Source organism: Mya arenaria, chromosome 15 (genome assembly GCF_026914265.1).
Source record: "Mya arenaria isolate MELC-2E11 chromosome 15, ASM2691426v1".
Classification (NCBI taxonomy): domain Eukaryota; kingdom Metazoa; phylum Mollusca; class Bivalvia; order Myida; family Myidae; genus Mya; species Mya arenaria.
In genome coordinates, this window is record NC_069136.1 from 30583390 (window position 1) to 30602419 (window position 19030).

General features: G+C 35.4%; 2 protein-coding genes and 1 long non-coding RNA gene across 6 annotated transcripts in view; 2 read left to right on the forward strand and 1 right to left on the reverse strand.

The window, feature by feature from the left end:
* The window catches only part of LOC128219825 (sodium/hydrogen exchanger 4-like), a 61568-nt gene extending 51333 nt beyond the window's left edge, over positions 1–10235 (forward strand). For all 4 annotated transcript variants that reach the window (XM_052927887.1, XM_052927890.1, XM_052927888.1 and 1 more), the window contains 3 exons: positions 1539–1612; positions 1799–1920; positions 6241–10235. In XM_052927887.1, the coding sequence (XP_052783847.1) occupies positions 1539–1612; positions 1799–1920; positions 6241–7047 (1003 nt within the window). In that variant the 3' untranslated portion in view covers positions 7048–10235. The remainder of the gene's footprint in view (positions 1–1538; positions 1613–1798; positions 1921–6240) is intronic.
* Positions 10236–11562: 1327 nt separating this feature from the next.
* LOC128219827 (uncharacterized) lies at positions 11563–17274 on the reverse strand. Its single transcript, XR_008258673.1, has 3 exons — positions 17197–17274; positions 12225–12329; positions 11563–11741 (listed from the first exon to the last, which is right to left on the reverse strand). It is a non-coding gene; the product is annotated as an uncharacterized LOC128219827 (long non-coding RNA).
* Positions 17275–17619: 345 nt separating this feature from the next.
* The window catches only part of LOC128220592 (BRCA2-interacting transcriptional repressor EMSY-like), a 31549-nt gene continuing 30138 nt past the window's right edge, over positions 17620–19030 (forward strand). The window contains exons 1-2 of the mRNA XM_052929040.1: positions 17620–17707; positions 18646–18827. Coding sequence (XP_052785000.1) covers positions 18667–18827 — 161 coding nt within the window. The 5' untranslated portion in view covers positions 17620–17707; positions 18646–18666. The remainder of the gene's footprint in view (positions 17708–18645; positions 18828–19030) is intronic.

Here is a 19030-nt window from a genome sequence, read left to right on the forward strand (position 1 = left end):
TTCATTACCTGAAGATCTGTGGAGCCCAGAATCTGCCCAGGGTCGCTTCTTCTATGTAAGTACATGGTAATGATTCATTACCTAAAGATCTGTGGAGCCCAGAATCTACCCAGGGTCGCTTCTTCTATGTAAGTACATGGAAATGATTCATTACCTAAAGATATGTGGAGCCCAGAATCTACTCAGGGTTGCTTCTTCTATGTAAGTACATGGAAATGATTCATTACCTGAAGATCAGTGGAGCCCAGAATCTACCCAGGGTCGCTTCTTCTATGTAAGTACATGGTAATGATTCATTACCTGAAGATCAGTGGAGCCCAGAATCTACCCAGGGTCGCTTCTTCTATGTAAGTACATGGTAATGATTCATTACCTAAAGATCAGTGGGGCCCAGAATCTACCCAGGGTCGCTTCTTCTATGTAAGTACATGGAAATGATTCATTACCTGAAGATATGTGGAGCCCAGAATCTGCCCAGGTCGCTTCTTCTATGTAAGTACATGGTAATGATTCATTACCTGAAGATATGTGGAGCCCAGAATCTGCCCAGGTCGCTTCTTCTATGTAAGTACATAGTAATGATTTATTACCTAAAGATATGTGGAGCCCAGAATCTGCCCAGGTCACTTCTTCTATGTAAGTACATGGTAATGATTCATTACCTGAAGATATGTGGAGCCCAGAATCTGCCCAGGGTCGCTTCTTCTATGTAAGTACATGGTAATGATTCATTACCTGAAGATCAGTGGGCCCAAGAATCTACCCAGGGTCGCTTCTTCTATGTAAGTACATGGTAATGATTCATTACCTAAAGATCAGTGGAGCCCAGAATCTACCCAGGGTCGCTTCTTCTATGTAAGTACATGGAAATGATTCATTACCTAAAGATCAGTGGGGCCCAGAATCTACCCAGGGTCGCTTCTTCTATGTAAGTACATGGAAATGATTCATTACCTAAAGATATGTGGAGCCCAGAATCTACTCAGGGTCGCTTCTTCTATGTTAGTACATGGTAATGATTCATAACCTAAAGATCAGTGGGGCCCAGAATCTACCTAGGGTCGCTTCTTCTATGTAAGTACATGGTAATGATTCATTACCTGAAGATATGTGGAGCCCAGAATCTACCCAGGGTGGCTTCTTCTATGTAAGTACATGGAAATGATTCATTACCTGAAGATCAGTGGGGCCCAGAATCCACCCAGGGTCGCTTCTTCTATGTAAGTACATGGTAATGATTCATTACCTAAAGATCAGTGGGGCCCAGAATCTATTAGTAATGATTCATAATACTTTCAAGTTAACATGACTGTATGTAATGAAAACAATTCTAAATTTTAAGCTTAAATCTTAATCATGAAAATGAGGCATTTAGCAAATTTATCTTAAATGATGTTTGGTGCAAATATCAGAGTTGTTCCACAGACCAATGAAAACAATTGGGCAAATAAAAGTAAATAGGGGAATTGTTTTTATTATGATAAAACAATATATCAATCCTATCATGTATATACCTCTGATATTTAAACCCATTTCAGTCGTGCTGTAGACAGTTCAGCCTGCCTGAGAGGGATGGACAATGGTTTTGAACAGAAACAACTGGAAAAAGAAGGTAAATAATATTCATTAATGGAAAATTTGTTTATTCATGTATATTTAAAAAATAGGTGTAAGTGCAGATATTATTGCATTTTGTGTCCAGATACAAGGATAGGTAGTTTTCCAAATTCAATTAAATCCCAAGCAGATCAATACTGTGCTTTAATTGCTGTCAAGGAAACTGTTGTTCTCGTTACAGAGGAGCGGGTTGACCGTCGTCGGCGACTGATATCCCAGCGTTCTCTTGACAATGCTCGCAGATCAGACGGTGAATATGATGTGCAGAAGATGCTGAGAGACGCCCTAGCCACATCTAGAAATGTAAGAAAGCTTCAGCCTATTATGTATCTTGTATTATCAATTATCTATAGCTTTCATTCTCTCACCAAAGATGGTCAAGGTCACACTTGACACAAAATGGCGCATCACTGAGGTTTTATAGGAATTATTTGTGTCTCATCTGCCACTTTCAATCAGATTTCAATCAATTTTTACAGAATTGTAGAGCAGCATGGGAAAGTGTGTCAAGTGTAGCATATGTGCTCTCATTAAAACAGGTCAATGTCTTTATTTATGCCTCATCAATGGAGTCAAATAGAAATTATTCCTGGTACAGCTGCAACTTTATCACTTTCAATTGGATTTTGATCAAACATCACAGAATGTGTGTTATGATTAGCTGTAATGAATGAAAAAGTTTTCTAAGCTTAGGGCCAAATGTTAGTTCCTTGTTCTATTCTACAACAATTTAAATTACCTGCATGTTATACAGTAAGTTATCACTCTGACAAGGCCAATGTGGGGCCATTGTCATGTTCCTGTGACAGCTCCTCTCGGAAACTATTTCATTTTAGAGAAACACATTCAAATGAAAAGATAATAATTGCCATGATTAAATATTGTCTCTTTTTGTTCTATTACTATTTACAGTGTTTCTTGTCAATTTAGCTTTTTAGTACTTTTTGTATTGTTATATAATTTTGGTCTTTCAGCTTTTGCTTTGTTTAATATAATTGATCTTATAGTGCAGTCTACAGTATGCCCCACTCTGTGAAACCTTATCCTTGTATTGTGGTACATGTATCCAGATATGCATTTATATTTCTGTGCCTTTTCCTCTGTAGCACGAGAATGTGAGTATAGTTTTCTGTATGTTGCTTTAACACTTGCTACATTTATGGAATGCTATGGCTGCATTGGCCCAATTAGAGGAGTTTTAGTGGAGGGTGCCTTAAAAAAAGGGTCAGGGTTTTAATTATCATATTTAAATTTCCTAGGGTCAAGACTGACTGCATACTTAAGAACTTGTATATATAGTATTAATGTATGCAGAGTATTTCACAACATGTTTTAGTAAATACATGATATATTTTATAGATAATATTGGTCCTTTCAAGCTAGTCAAGAGATTTGACAAATATTTGGAAGATAAGATTTTCAACATCAATTAAACTTACATTGATAAAAAACGTACAAACAATATTGAATATGGAACTTTCATACATGAAGTTCAAAAGCAAACAGCTTCAATTGAATTATTTGGAAATTTAGTAACATGGTAATTCTAATGTTAGACTGAGCGTACAATTTTCACCCAATACTACATATAAATACAATCTGCTTGAAAAGCTTCAACTATTATTTAAGAATAAACTTTATTACTTTAATAACTTTATTAATATTACATGTTGATGATGTGTTCAAATTGTGTCTCCTTATTCTTTATTTAAACAAACATGGAACATCAATAGCCAGATATTAAAACAGTATTGTTAGTGATCTTTGCTATACATATTTAACATTTTCACATGAGTGAAGAAGTTTATGAACAGTTTATAAGGACTATTTTCATGCAGTTATTAATTCATCCACTAACATGCATGCCAATCTTGATTGAGAAATCTTTTCTTTGAGTAATCTACTTTGATTTGATGATATCAACTGTGAAAACGCTCATGTCGCAGTAATGGATACAAGTTATAAGTGTACGTGCAGGATTGCAGTGAATGTTGTACTTCAGGCTTTGAATGCCTGCAAACATTGAGAACAGTCCGAACTTACAGGATTGATAGGCATTTTATATAGATTACAATCGCCTTCAACAATCTATATTAAGGGACTGTGAGTTTCAACGCTAATTGGGCATTATATAATACATTAAACATATTCAGTGAATTATTCTGACTATTTTAAACATTTTTTATTATAATAAATAGTTTGACTTCGAGGTAAACCACTTTCACTTCAAATGTACTGGCTTTTACTCATAATGCATGCTCCTAAGGTTGTCATGGCAACATATTATGCTTATTCAAATTGAACTACAATAATGATCCGCCTAATCTTATTATACTTAACAATATTCTTATGATTTATTTGCTTATTTTCAATTTTCTACATTTATCAATTTGCCTTTGACAACTTCTTACTGTAACCATTTTCCCATCCCTTTTCCTAATTATTGGTGGTGATGACCAAGCAGTTAGTGTATTGGATACAGGATGAGAGGGTCCTGGCACCATGATTACAACCAGTCTCAAGTCTGAGTTCAGACTCAAGACTTAAAACTGCAAATCTTCATTTCATTGTAACTTTCCATCTAGAAAACCATTCAAGGTGAAGTTTGCTTTATTATATCATTATTTGAATGCTTTTTTTAATATTAACATATAATTTTGTAAAAGAAATGGAATAAAGATGATTATTTGTTACTTTATAAAAAAAAATTCTGAATTTGAGTCTAGACTTGGACTTGAGATGGTTTGTAGTCATGGCCTCTGATTTCATGCAGTTCGCAGTGCTCAAGCTAGACTTGAATAGCAGGATGGGGAACCCTGCTGCCCTTTTCCAGCATCGTTCTGTCCTTTACTGCGTCCTGCTGTGCCTTTTTGTTTGACTAATTGACTCAAATTTCAAAAATAAGTATAACAATTATAAATATATATATAACTTTGACACTAAAGTAAAGATAACAGCTAAGGTCTTAGTGTGGGGGAAACCGGAGTACCCGCTTGGTCGGCTTGGTGACCACCAACCAAACTCACATGCGCCCAGGCCGGGAATGGAACCCAGGTCACCTTGGTGAGGAGGGAGTGTGCTAACCACTGCGCTAACTGGACAAGCTTAAGTCTTCATAACAAACTACATGTATCAAAAGTAGTTACAACACATACTCAATAAGAATTTAACACTGGCCCTTGCGAGTGCCCCATTATGGCTCATTCAATGTGAATGAAGTGTTGGTTATCATAAAACCTCTGTAGAGCTTATGTTATTTGTTTATCATTGCAATGTAACTAAGAAAGTATTACCATTACCCTAAATCTAACATTTACCAATTCTGCATAATAGTTAATTTGTAAGGCTAGTTATAGTGTACTTCCAGGTTAGGGCAATACATTGTTAATGAGAAATCACCAGTGAGATAATAAATATTTTATACCCTTGTATGTTTTGCAATTGTAAATAAAGGGTTGGAATGAATTGATATACTTTTGACTTTTGAGTTTTTGTTGTCTTGATTAACGTTCATCTTTGTCAAGCCCATGTGCGGTGAGAGAAACATATAGCTATGGCAGTCCTTTGTCTGTGCATGCATTTGTCCATCTGGACGGAATCTTGACCATGCATTTTAGGATTTTCAAAATAACTTGCCATGAAGGCTCATCATAATGACCAAGGTCTGAACCTCAAAGGTCAAGGTCACACTTAAAGGTCAAAGGTTGAAATGTTTACTGTTCATAGGACTGTACCTTCTCTGGTCCTAATCCTTACCATGTATTAAAGCATTTTCAAGTAAGTTGGAATGAATGCTCATCATGATAAGGCTGCATGTTGGGCACAAGTCCCAGTTCTGCACATCAAAGGTCAAACTCTAGCTAAAATTAGTTCTTTTATTCGGACTTTACCTTGTCCAGTCTCCATCTTAAGCATGCATCATAGAAATATCCACTGGCTAAGCACATACGTTTTCCATGATGAGGCAGTGTGTTGGGTATGGACTCAAAAGGTAAAGGTCACACTTACAGATCAAAATGATATGTGTTCATAGGCCAGTAACTTGTTTTAGTTACATATTGAACATGCATTATTGGATTATCACGTAACTAAGCACTCGTGGTCACCATAAAGAGGTTGTCTTTCACATGCAAGACCCAGGTCTGAAACTTCAAGGTCACAAAAATTGAAGGTTGATATTTTGAAGTTTTACTTAGTTAGAGGTGCACATTTTAATAACATAATGGTACACCTCTATTTTATCTGTAACAACTTGTAGAATGTTTCCATTTGTCATATTAACATGACAGAGCAATTATAATGTCTGTGTCAAAGTATGATAAAAGAATATATCTTGCTGTATACATAAAGGCTGAACATAGATTATTGTGATGATTATTTTGATGTTTATTCAAAGTGTTCATTCCAGTACGAACATCTGACAAAGGTTCTGTAATTCCTGAACAATAATTACATTGTAATGTCATGCGCTAATAGACTGTGAATTTGCAGCAACTTCTACTTGTGACCAATCTTTATCGATGAAGACAGATAAATCTGAATCCTTCAATTTCATAAAGTGGTACAAATTTTTAAATCTTCATAATTTCAATAAGCAATGCTAATGACCATCTTGTATTTCAGCAAACTGGAAGGCACTTCCATGACAAGAATTATGTAAAGGATGAGCATCGCCATTTGGTTGGTCAGCTTCGACAGAAATACAAGAAGAACCAACGTCTTAGTACCATGTGTCGTCCTAAGCTAGATCGTGCATTGTCATGGAATGAGAATCAAGGTGAACTTTTTACCAGACGAACTTCTGATGTAAAGTTAAACCTTCGTGCTGGGAGGGCTGTCACTGTCGATTTCTCTCCGGGTGAGTTGGAAAGTTCAGACCAGGAGTCGAAGTCAGCGGAATTTACTCTTGATGACACGGTGTTTGAGGCTGAAGAAGACAATACTGAACATAATCCATTACTTAGCAACAACACAATGGGTCATATGAAACGCGTTCACTTCTCTGATGTTGAGAAACAGGGAACTGCAGGTGAAAAAGGCCAGGGTAAAGGGACTGTGAAGGGGCAGGATGTGAGTGTGCATGTACAAGGAGGGATGGGGGAACTTCTGGCTGAGGCAAACTTGATTGACAGTGCTGACTTGGAGAAGGGAAATGCACACAATGTATTGGAAGACAATCTGGCACTGTCACAGGGATTCTCTGTGAGTAACGAGGTGCCTTCTAAAGAATATCATCCTGACCCGAGACAGAATGACAGTGACAAGACTGATCCAAAGAAATCCTTAACCAAGCGTGCTGATAGTCATCATGGTGGGCATGAACTATTACGACAGGATGCTTTAAAGGATGCGGATATTCGAGGGGACATTGAGCTGCAAGAGTTGGGTAAGACAACACTGCAGGAGCCATCAAGAAAAATGTCTGTGTAGAACTTCAAATGAAGTTTTGTCAGTCAAACATACATTGTGAATTTAAAAAAATGCAAGTTTCAAGGTCCAAACTTTCTTTGTATTATGATACTATTAGTATACAAGTGAATTATTATACAGTGAATGAACTGTTTCAATCCCAATGCTACCTGTTTACATCCAATAGCAATAAACTTGTAGGCTTAACATTTTATTAAAGGATCATTAGATGTTTTAAAGCAGTCATTTGTCCTTTAATTCATAGATTTCTCTTACATTAGAATGTTGTGCACTGCTTTTCCCTACTGCTTAGACTGAACAACTACTCAAGTAAAGCAAAAACAACTTAAACTGGTAAATGAATTGGCAGTAAATATACATTTAAACAGCATTAATCTGAACACCGTTTATCAGAAATTATCGATACTTCAAATGAATTTTTGTTTTTGTTTACACATCATACTGTAATGGCACACAGACGTTTGTTTTAGGTGATAATGAAGCACATGTCAATGAGAGATTTATTTTGGGTGGTCTAGTTCGTATATAACGGCTGATTTACACAATAGAAACTTTATATGTCATGAAAGTTTAACTGGGACCATGTTATATGTCATGAAAATGTAACTGGGACCATGTTATATGTCATGAAAATGTAACTGGGACCATGTTATATGTCATGAAAATGTAACTGGGACCATGTTATATGTCATGAAAATGTAACTGGGACCATGTTATATGTCATGAAAGTGTAACTGGGACCATGTTATATGTCATGAAAGTGTAACTGGGACCATGTTATATGTCATGAAAGTGTAACTGGGACCATGTTATATGTCATGAAAGTGTAACTGCGACCATGATATATGTCATGAAAGTGTAACTGCGACCATGATATATGTCATGACAGTGTAACTGCGACCATGATATATGTCTTGGCAGTGTAACTGCGACCATGATATATGTCATGACAGTGTAACTGCGACCATGATATATGTCATGACAGTGTAACTGCGACCATGATATATGTCATGACAGTGTAACTGCGACCATGATATATGTCATGACAGTGTAACTGCGACCATGATATATGTCATGACAGTGTAACTGCGACCATGATATATAATATGTCATGACAGTGTAACTGAGACTAGATATATGTCATGACAGTGTAACTGCGACTAGATATATTTCATGACAGTGTAACTGCGACCATGATATATGTCATGACAGTGTAACTGCGACTAGATATATGTCATGACAGTGTAACTGGCACCATGTTCTGTGCCATGACAGGGTTAATGGGACCATTACTTGTTTTGGGTGTTTGTTGAAGGATAGAAAGTAAATCGCTAGATGTTAAGCTCCAAGTAAAGTATTTAAACAACGTATGAAATTAAATATGAATTGAAAAATGTTGCAAAAATATTTTTATTTATAAGAATGCTGTTGAAACAGACAGAACCCATCGGTTTGACGGTCCTGACCAGTAAATTTTGACTTGGTCGAAATAAGTATTTAATGGGGTTGGTCCGTCTGACTGACAGTTATCACATACAGATGTAAAAAATATAAAGATTTAATTTTATCAATTATCAAACACCACTTAAAAGTAAGAAAAACATTTTTTCAATGATATTGTCAAATAACCATTTGTTCACGAATCTGGTGTCATCTTTGCTGCTGAAAAGGTCGGAATGAGTACCTCACAAACTGAAACACCATGCAGCATTTGCCTCCCTTTGCTATACATTAACAAATAATATATATTACCATGTATATATCTGTTTTTATGCAGTGTTTTAAAAGGCTAAAACAAAATATCTGAGGCTGTGGAATGACAGATACTTTTTCTGAACTTTTGCGATGTCCGTTGCAATGGAAGTCCATGTTGGATACCATTCATTAACATGTCTACATGTTTATACTTGACAGTCCCAAATGACCTTTGCTATCAAATGAAATCTTGTGTTTCTTTCATTTAGTTTTCTTTGAGTGACTTTATTATAGTTCTTTGTTACTGTGATGTTTTTCTTTTCTTTTACTCTTTATCATTATTGTATTTACATGTAGAAGTATTCTTGCTTATAGATGAAATTGTGAGATTTTTTCACAAATATGCAAATGTAAATGCTTTTTATACGAATTACATTCCACTTTTTTCATTTTCTATTAAGCAGAGTTTTACTACATTGTATAGTGAAGATGTGTTTATTTGTATTTCTGAAGTTGTCTGTGACCAGCACATACATGCCATATTTCTGAGAGGCTTCCCAGGGTATTTTGGTCTGAATTCCAGGGGATTTTGACATTACACCAGGGGATTTTTACACGACGAAAATTTGCGCAATATCTGCATTTATAATATAAGAATAAATACTGAAATACATTCAAATTACAATAATTTTTGGACTTAGTCATGGTCCTTCATGGAATTTCACACTCATAATATTATTGATGCTTTCCACTGTTAACCTTAAGCAAGTTTTGAAAAAAAAAAAAAAAAAAAAAAATTAATTCCAGGGGATATGGATCCCCTGGCGGGGGACCAGGGGATGGGTAGAAATTCCGAGGGATTTTTCCCCCCGCCGGGGGATAAGGCGTGTATGCCAGCAGTTCTACCGATGCTTTTGTTTGGAGTTGATTCTTAAGCAAAAACGCTTTGGGTCTATGCTAAGAGTTTGTTTTTTTAATTAATATATATGTCAAGATAGCAATTCTGCCAATGCTCTTCAAAACTGATATTAATATTTTTACATTCATTTTATACTAGTGTTATAGGCAAAATTTCACCTCAATGAATTGGATCAATGCTGGTCAAAATATAGCTATCTAAGAAAAAGGTATAAAAAAAGCCTGTTTGAATTAATGCATAAATATATTTATCAAAACAATTTGTGGTCTTCATCATTTCACTAGGAAAGGTTTAAAACATATTTGTTGTATTAGAATATAGTGTTTAGTAGCATCCATCTGCAATGTGTTTGAAATTGTTAATACTAGTATATCACACAATCATAATTATGTATTTTTATTTATTATGTATATTGTATAAGACTTGACTTGTTGAGTATTTGACACAATTAAAAAATTGTTATATCTGATAAACATCTTTTAATATGTGTTTTTCAAATTTGTACATTGTTTGTGTACTTAAATACCTTAATATATTTTTATGCAAATCCTTTTGAGCAATAAATAAAGTAATGGCTTGCTGTTTGTGTACTCTAATCTGTATGCACCCTTTGAAGTGAGGTTATTATACTTTGATTGAAAGACCAGCCCCTTGTCCACACCATAATCCTACATATCATCATCAGTTGATTGTCATGACCCCTTTGTACACTGTAAGGTTGCCCTTGACCAGTAAATGATCCTGATTGTTTTTGTGGTCAGCAGGGCTAATTAGGTCCAGTTCATGCTTGCAATATTTTGAAAACATTTCTGAAATCCAGTAGAATCCTTTTATTTTGGGGTCAGTATGTCAGGTGACCATAAACAACAATGCAATAAATAGACAATTGAGCTAGGACTTAGAAACTTTAATCTTAAAATCCACAATTATAAATTGTGTATGTTTTATGGAATCCTAGAAAAATACCTGTCCATCATGGTGTAGCGGACAGAAATGCCAACTGCTGACCGAGAGTATCCAGGATTGACTGCTTCTGGCCACAACATGTTAAACTTAGATTATTAGATTGCGGCATGTTGGCAGGCTATGTCAATTTGTGTTTGGGCTGTAATAAAACTTTATTAATGCCAATGACAAGGTGCATGACTCATGTTCAATGCTGTACTTACAAGGCCATTGGTCAAAATACCTTGTACTTCGTATTCAGGCTGTAACTTTGCCATGCATAGAGGAGTTTTGAAATATCTTGGCACAAATGTTCTCCATGACAAAACAGTGTGTCATACACAAGACCAAGGTGTGCATGTCAGAGGCAGAGGTCACACTTAACGGTTAATTGTCAAAATGCTTTGTATTTCCGCTTGACCGGGCTCTCACTTTGTCATGCCCTGGGATTCTTAAAATAACTTGGCATACATGTTCACCATGACTAGACAATGTGTACTTGCAATACCAATATCTGTAGTAAAGTTTAAACTTTAGGAGCAATCATCGAAATGAGATTGGTAAACGTATGCTATGTACGAAATGTGAAATGTTTATGGTGAACCCATATTATGTTGGAATCATTTGAAAAAATATCTAAATATCATACTAATAAATATATATTACAAACACGCTGTTTTTGCCTTTTGAGATTGCAATATCCTTCATTACAATTTTGAGTTAAAGTGAAAGAAAAAGCAGGGTTACAAACTGCCAAAACTTTACCTGTCATATGTTTTTAGATCATTCATTTAATATTAGTAGTCAGTAAGCCTTAACCTTTCTATTTATACTAACATTACATGTGGACACCAGATATCGACATTTAAAATCATAGCCAATAAAACATAGGTAGTATAAATTTATTTATTTTAAAATGATTGTGAAACAAGTTATTACAACATTATATTAATCACTCGTGTTGGCACAATTTTATGAGAGAGTGTGGTCTTGTGTTGTGGGGGAAAACCAGAGAAAACCCGCTTGTCTGGCTTGGTGACCACAAACCAAACTGACATGCGCCCAAGCTGGGAATCGAACCTGAGTTGCCTAGATGAGAAGTGAGTGCGCTTACCATTGGGCTACCCCGGACAACCTAAAACAATAAAACATGTATAGCAAGTTCATGTGGCACGGTGTTAAGTGCTCCAACTTCATGTTTAACTCGAGCATGCATTTAACAGTGCATCATATTTATCCCTGTTAATCCTAATTATTTTTATTAGTAGTAAATATTGAATTGGTTGCGTTTAAACAATTAAATTTACAATCCATAGAAGTCCTAGATTGGTTAGAAAAAATGCAGTATAAGATGTAATGTTAAAATGTGAGTGATCTTATTTTAATCTAAGGAGTACGGCTTTTCCATTTCCTACAATTTATGATGGCATTGCAATGATAAATGTTTAAAACAAATGTTTAATGGGGCTGCCAAATGTTTTTGGACCAAAATTAGTTTACCCTGGTAATGCGTCTGAAAACACTTATTTTATATAATAATTTAACTCTATGATGTTTAAATTGCAGTTGAAAAATACAATTACATATAAAGTATAACCAGTCATGACCAGATGCTGACCTTTATAAACCAGGTTTTCACATAGTGTAACCTGGTTATTAGAATGACGGAACGTCGTTGTTCGGACGGGCTGGTGTGCGGGCGGCCGGGCGGCGTCAAACTCACCTATGAAACTGAATAACTTTAGTAAGGGTTGACATATCTTGACCAAACTTGGTCTATAGAAAAAGTTTATAGGTACCTTTCATGGGATTGCATTTGGGGTCCCTAGGGTAAAGGTCAAGGTCACTGTTACTAAAAATATAGATAAAACGGTTGAAACTGAATAACTTTAGTTAGGGTTGACATATCTTGACTAAACTTGGTCTATAGGAAGAGTTTATAGATACCTTTCATGGGATTGCGTTTGGGTCCCTAGGGTCAAGGTCAAGGTCACTGTTATTAAAAATATAGAAAAACGATTGAAACTGAATAACTTTATTTAGGGTTGACATATCTTGACCAAACTTGGTCTATAGGAAGAGTTTATTGATACCTTTCATGGGATTGCATTTGGGGTCCCTAGGGTCAAGCTCACTGTAACTAAAAATAGAAAAACGGTTGAAACTGAATATCTTTAGTTAGGGTTGACATATCTTGACCCAACTTGGTCTATAGGAAGAATTTATGGATAATTTCATGGGATTGCGTTTGGGGTCCCTAGGGTCAAGGTCAAGGGCACTGTTACTAAAAATAGAAAAATAGTTGAAACTGAATAGCTTTAGTCAGGGTCCACATATCTTGACCAAACCAGGTATAAAGGAAGAGTTTATGGATACCTTTCATGGGATTGCGTTTGGGGTCCCTAGATTCAAGGTCAAGGTCGCTGTAACTAAAAATAGAAAAATGGTTGAAACTGAATAACTTAAGTTAGGGTTGACATATCCTGACCCAACTTGGTATAAAGAAAGAGTTTATGGATACCTTTCAATGGATTGCATTTGGGGTCCCTAGGGTCAAGTTCACTGTTACTAAAAATAGAAAAACAGACACAGGCTGAAGTTCTTCTGACAATCATTAAAAACCTGGTTTCGTCGCATTGCGGCTTTTCTTGTTGATTTTGAAATCAGTAGGTCATGGTCGTGCTGACCTTAAGGTAAAAAATGATATGTTGGCCATGAGCTAAAGCTGAAAATTGTTTCTGCTCTATAACTACAGAACGCCTGCACCCAGGAACTTTCTACTTGGTATGTCAGTTGATCAAGACTAGAAGATGACCTCTATTGCTTTTGGTACCAAAAGGTCATTGGTCAAGGTCTTGTTGACCTTGAGTTGAAAAACCCTGTTTCCATCATATAAATAAAAATGTTTGACCTCAGGAACTTTCTAGTTGGTATGCCAGTTGGTCATGAATAGTAGTAGTAATGTATATTGATTTTTCGATTAGTAGGTCAAATGTCAAGGTTGTGGTGACCTTAAGATGAAAAAACAACGTTTTTCGCTTAATAACTAAAGAATGCTTGCACCTTGGAACTTCATACTTGGTATACTAGTTGGTCATGACTAGTAGATGACCCCTATTGATTTTAGGATCAGTAGGTCAATGGTCAAGGTCTAGGTGACCGTGAGCTGAAAATACTTCCGCTTAATAACTAAAGAACGCTTGGCCCCAGGAACTTCACACTTGGTATGCTAGATGGTCATGATAAGTTGATGACCCATGTTGATTTTGAGGTAGGTAGGTAAGGGTCATAGTGACATTCAGGTGAAAGGGGATTTGTTGGTCACCAGTCTGTATGTCTCAATTCTTTTCTACTCAATATCTATAAATTGTATACATTACTAAAGAACGCAGGTATGGCCGGTAAAAAGCTTGGTTTATAGGAATATTTTCTTAGATCTTTCATGGCATTGCGTTTTGGGCCCAAGTGCCAAGGTCAATATGTCACTGTTACTAAAAATAGAAAAACAGTGTGTACTGAATAGCTCAAGTTATGGTTGAGATTTTGCGACCAAACTTGGTGTACAAGAATTTATGCAGACCTTTCATGGAGTCGTGTTTGGGGTCCTTAGAGTCAAAATCAAGGTCACTTTTACTAGAAATAGGAAAATGCTTGGTACTGAATTACTTAAGTTATGGTAGACATATTGTGAACTTACTTGGTATATAGGAAGAGTTTATGGAGACCTTTCATGGGATTGCGTTTAAGGTCCAAGTATGTTGTTAAACAAACAAAATGGTTGAAACTGAATAACAAATTAACCCAACTTGGGTTATAGGAAGAGTTTATGGAGGACTTTCATGGGGATGCATTTAGGAATCCTCGGGATCAAGGTCAAGGTCAAGGTCATTGTTACCAAATTAAAATAACAATTGAAACTAAACCTCATAACGAAGGCTGAAGCTCTTAAGTCAATCATTGAAAACCTGGTTTCGTCGCATTGCGGCATTTCTTGTTGTTTTTCAATTCGTGTAAAAAAGAACGGTAACAATGCTTGTGAAGAAGTTAAATAAAGGTCAAAATGATTAAAAACAAGAACAAGGTTAGTTTCTCTGATGTTTATTAGAAAAACGTTTTAGAAAAAGGCAAACTGAATGTTCAATCCAATAATTGTTCTCATTTATCAATAAAGCACCCGCGCCAATGTCAAGGCATCTACAACTAACTTAACTGTAGATTTGTAAAAATCTGCTTCCAAGAGAGCAAGTGTTTGCTTAAGTATGCCTTTCGGTCTTCCAAAAGCGTTAAATTTGGACATATGTCAAATAAGCTTAGAACCGTAAAGGAAAAAGGTTTTGCGATTACTTAAAATTTATAACAAAAGTTCCGATGACTCACCAGACATACCAAAAAAACGCACTAGTTGTATTTTACATATAAATGTATGCACAATCTGTGACATTTGCATCTATATATATAGGTTTGACTTTACACTGTCCAACAGCATGACTTAACATTGTAATAGTAGCATGACATTCACTTCTGCAACTCGGCTTCTACATGTGCGCCCATTGAAGAAAGCCCTTATTTCGTGAAGATGGTCATTCCAAGTGTTCGAGTAAATGATTGCATCTTCGTTATATGCGTCACAACCACCAAGTCCAGAGATCATCATGTTTACAAGCTGCTGAAATGTCACTGGTGATTTATTCACCCCAAATGGAATGGAATGTATTGGTATAAGCCATATCAGGTATTACAAAGGCTGATATTTCCTTAGCTCGGTTTCTTAATGGAAATTGTTAGAATAAGTTAACCGTCATAATCTTTCAGTATGTTGATAATTACATCGGTCAAGCTAATACCGTAACATGCTTTTTTCAGCTTTTATAGTGGGTGGAATTAGTATTGCCCATTTGCATGGCGAAGGTTTCTATGGAGTCCGTTTTCGTTTTGAATAGCTCGTCTTCCAGGGCGTCTTTTGCTAATCGGAACAGCCTTAATTAGTACGATCGAGACTTGAAACGGTTTCTCTTTTTATCTGTTTGTCAAAAACAAGCATTTTCCTCGACAATCCCCATCTACGATGTATAGGCATTATTTGTACTTAAAATTATACAAAGTCAACATTTTTTTAATTGTTAGTAAACTCGAGATCAATCATCGCAGAGCGCAAACTAATATCTTATAGAAATAGTGACAGGTTTTCAAAGACGATACTATCGAATGTATATTTTTGGATATGATAGCGATATAAGGAAAATCAAATATCTTGATTAACTTTGAGGTCTGCCACAAAAGCTATGGGCATTTCTCGGTCAATGACATACAACTCTGATGTACACTAGTCTCACAAAAAGGTACGTTTTACACGTCAACATCTTAATTCTAACATGTGTGGAAACCATAATTTCTTATTGCGCACCAACCCCCAACATTTCGACCCACCAGACATCACTTGAGGTCGGAAAGAGGCAGTTTAATGGCAAAGTACACCGTCACACACTCTACTGTTTTCGGAATTACTTTCACTTTGACTAAGGTATTTATATAACACAGGATAACCCATTAAAGTTATTCAACTTATTTCCAATGGGGTCCTTATGACAAATATAATTATTTGCCAAAATCTCAGTTGTAAGCTGTTTAAATTAGGTTTTATTATATTCTTGACCAGTTAAAGAATGATTAAATGTTTGATATCGAACTTGTACAGTTATAATGCAACCGACTGTTAAAACCATATGACACTTTAGCATAATATGACAAAAATCTTTGGACTGATATGCAAGATTAAATGAATAACAATTAATAAAATAGGAAATCTTCCATTTCTGCACATTTCATACCAACAATGAGATGTGATTTCACTTCTTTTTTAAAAGTATTTTTATTTTTCCATTCTTTTAACTTTATTGGAAGACTGTTCCAGTCCTGGATTGCTTGATAAAAGAAAGTATTTAATATAAAACTGTCAGTCTGTGTAAGAATGTGTGGATGAAACTAAAGTAAAATGTTCATGTAAGTATGGTGGGCATCTGCTATTAAAGATTTTATGTACATGGTTTAGTCGTAGTTGCTTTATCCTATTTTCTATATTAAGCCATCCAATATCACTGAAAGCCGAGACTTTCAGGGAATTTCTACAATCATAGCCATAAATAAATCTGACAACTTTGTTCTGAGTGACCTGTAATCTGTTCTTGAATTGTTTAGATATACCACTGTACCAAGATGTCGATGCATAGTCAAAATGACATTGTATTAAGGAGTTACATAACAATCTTTTTAGATTCATATCTAAAAAACGATTTGGTCTATATAAAATTTTTAGCCTAGAATTAACTGACAAGATTGTTAACAACAGATGCAGCACTGAGATCATTGTCCAGTATATTTCCAAGATATTTAACAGATTGTTTAGGTTTTATGATATGGCCATTGCAGTTTACAATAAAGCTATCAACTTTTGTTAGTTTCAGTGTTAAAAAAACAGGTATGTTCCATATTTCTACCTTTATCAAATACAAAAACTTTTGACTATTTAAAACTCACTTTTAATTAGTTGGCGCCCCCCAAAAAATGTGTAACAATAGGAATACATGGCATACCATCTATTAGAATAGTACGCATTTTGTACCATTCGGAGCTCCTCGGCCATTTTTTTCAAAAACATTCGGAACCCCTCGGCCATTTTTATCGAAAACAACCTCGGATGTATTTGGACGGTTTACATACTAAAAAAGAGGTACGTTTAAGTCCGCTGCAAGTAGATCGCGTAGTGATTTTATTTAGCAGTTAAACTTTATGACTTTACTCTTGGAAATCTTAATTATGTTTGCAATAATATACTTCACTGGCAATCAGTTTAAACTTAGATCAATAAATACAATTCTAAAACACTACATTACTAATTGATTTAATTCAAAAAAATACGAACTACTTTAACTGATGTACCGGCATACATCCGAGGTTGTTTTCGATAAAAATGGCCGAGGGGTTCCGAATGATTTTGTACGGGTTTAGGAAAGAGGCGCATGCGCATTGCCCGTAGCAAGTATGGCGGAGAGTTGAAAGAAAACTCTTCCGGTGTTATTTGGAAAACACATATTCTGTAATTGCGTAAGTTTTATGCATATATAATACAGAATTATCTTTTTTGATATAACTCATTTTCACGATGATTATATTATGAATATGTGCATCTTCATTGAACCACGTATTTAATTGTAAAGCTTTGCAACATTGTGTTTTGTCTCCGGTTACATTAAACCATATTATGGCATCTATGATATGACAAGGCTTCAAAATTAGTTCACAAGTTTGTTTTTATAGCAAAAAATATACGTATTATTAAAATATACATTCATTTGTTCAGGGTTGAACTCTATCATTTCTTGAAAGGAATTCAAGCTGCAATAATTGGTGTTCAGCAATTTTCTTTTTAATAATTAGGATGTTTTTAATCAACTGGGTACTGCAGAGACAAATAGACAGTCTGAGGCATATTTATAAAGTCTTAAACTCCCATTTGTATGAGAAGAGTTTTACATTTTGTTAAATATATTTTATTCAAATCAGACATGACAATTATTTCAGATTTCTTTAACTCATAAGACTTTAGTGGAGTCTAGACTGAACAGTGAACTAATGCTCTTTGAAACTTAACACAATATAGGCCTTGCTGATAATATTATTTACAGCATATTTTTTCATCCAAAACACTTATACTGGAAAGAAAATTATATGAAAATATTTTTATAAGTGTAAAATTGCAAGCATTTAAACTGTCCTAATGTGAAGTATTTATGAATGATTATGTAAAGTCTATAAATTGCCCAGGTTTGGACAGGGAACTACACTGTCCTATCTTATTCAAGGGCTAAGCGCAAGGCTGTTGTAATGTAATTTCTGTATCAAATTACAACGGTCTTGCACTAAGCCTGCGACTTACAATATAGTACTTTTATGTATTTGTCAATTTTACTTGATACTGAACATTTAGAAAAATGAATTTATATAGATTATTTCTTGAATTAAAATTTCAAACAATATTTCAGAGTTTTGTGTAAGTGCTAGCCATGTGGCCAGAGCTGCTTGACATGACTCGTGAAGAGTGTAAGCGTATCCTTCGTCGTGTGGAGCTGGAGGCCTACTCCTCTGTAGTCTCAGCCTTTAGGGCTCAAGGGGACCTCACCAAGGAGAAGAAAAAGATGCTGGCTGATCTCCAGCAATTGTTGAGGTAGGACATTATTCAAACACGAGTCATTTTAAACAGTCTATACAGATCAAAACTTGCTCACTTAGGGACAGGTGTTCAGGGAGAGCCTTTATTATTGATGGATGTCTGTCATTCACAATTTGTTAACACTCTAGATGCTCTAGCATCCCTAATTCGTATCCATTATTCAACAGACATATGAAATCTGTTTGTTTTCAAGAGCA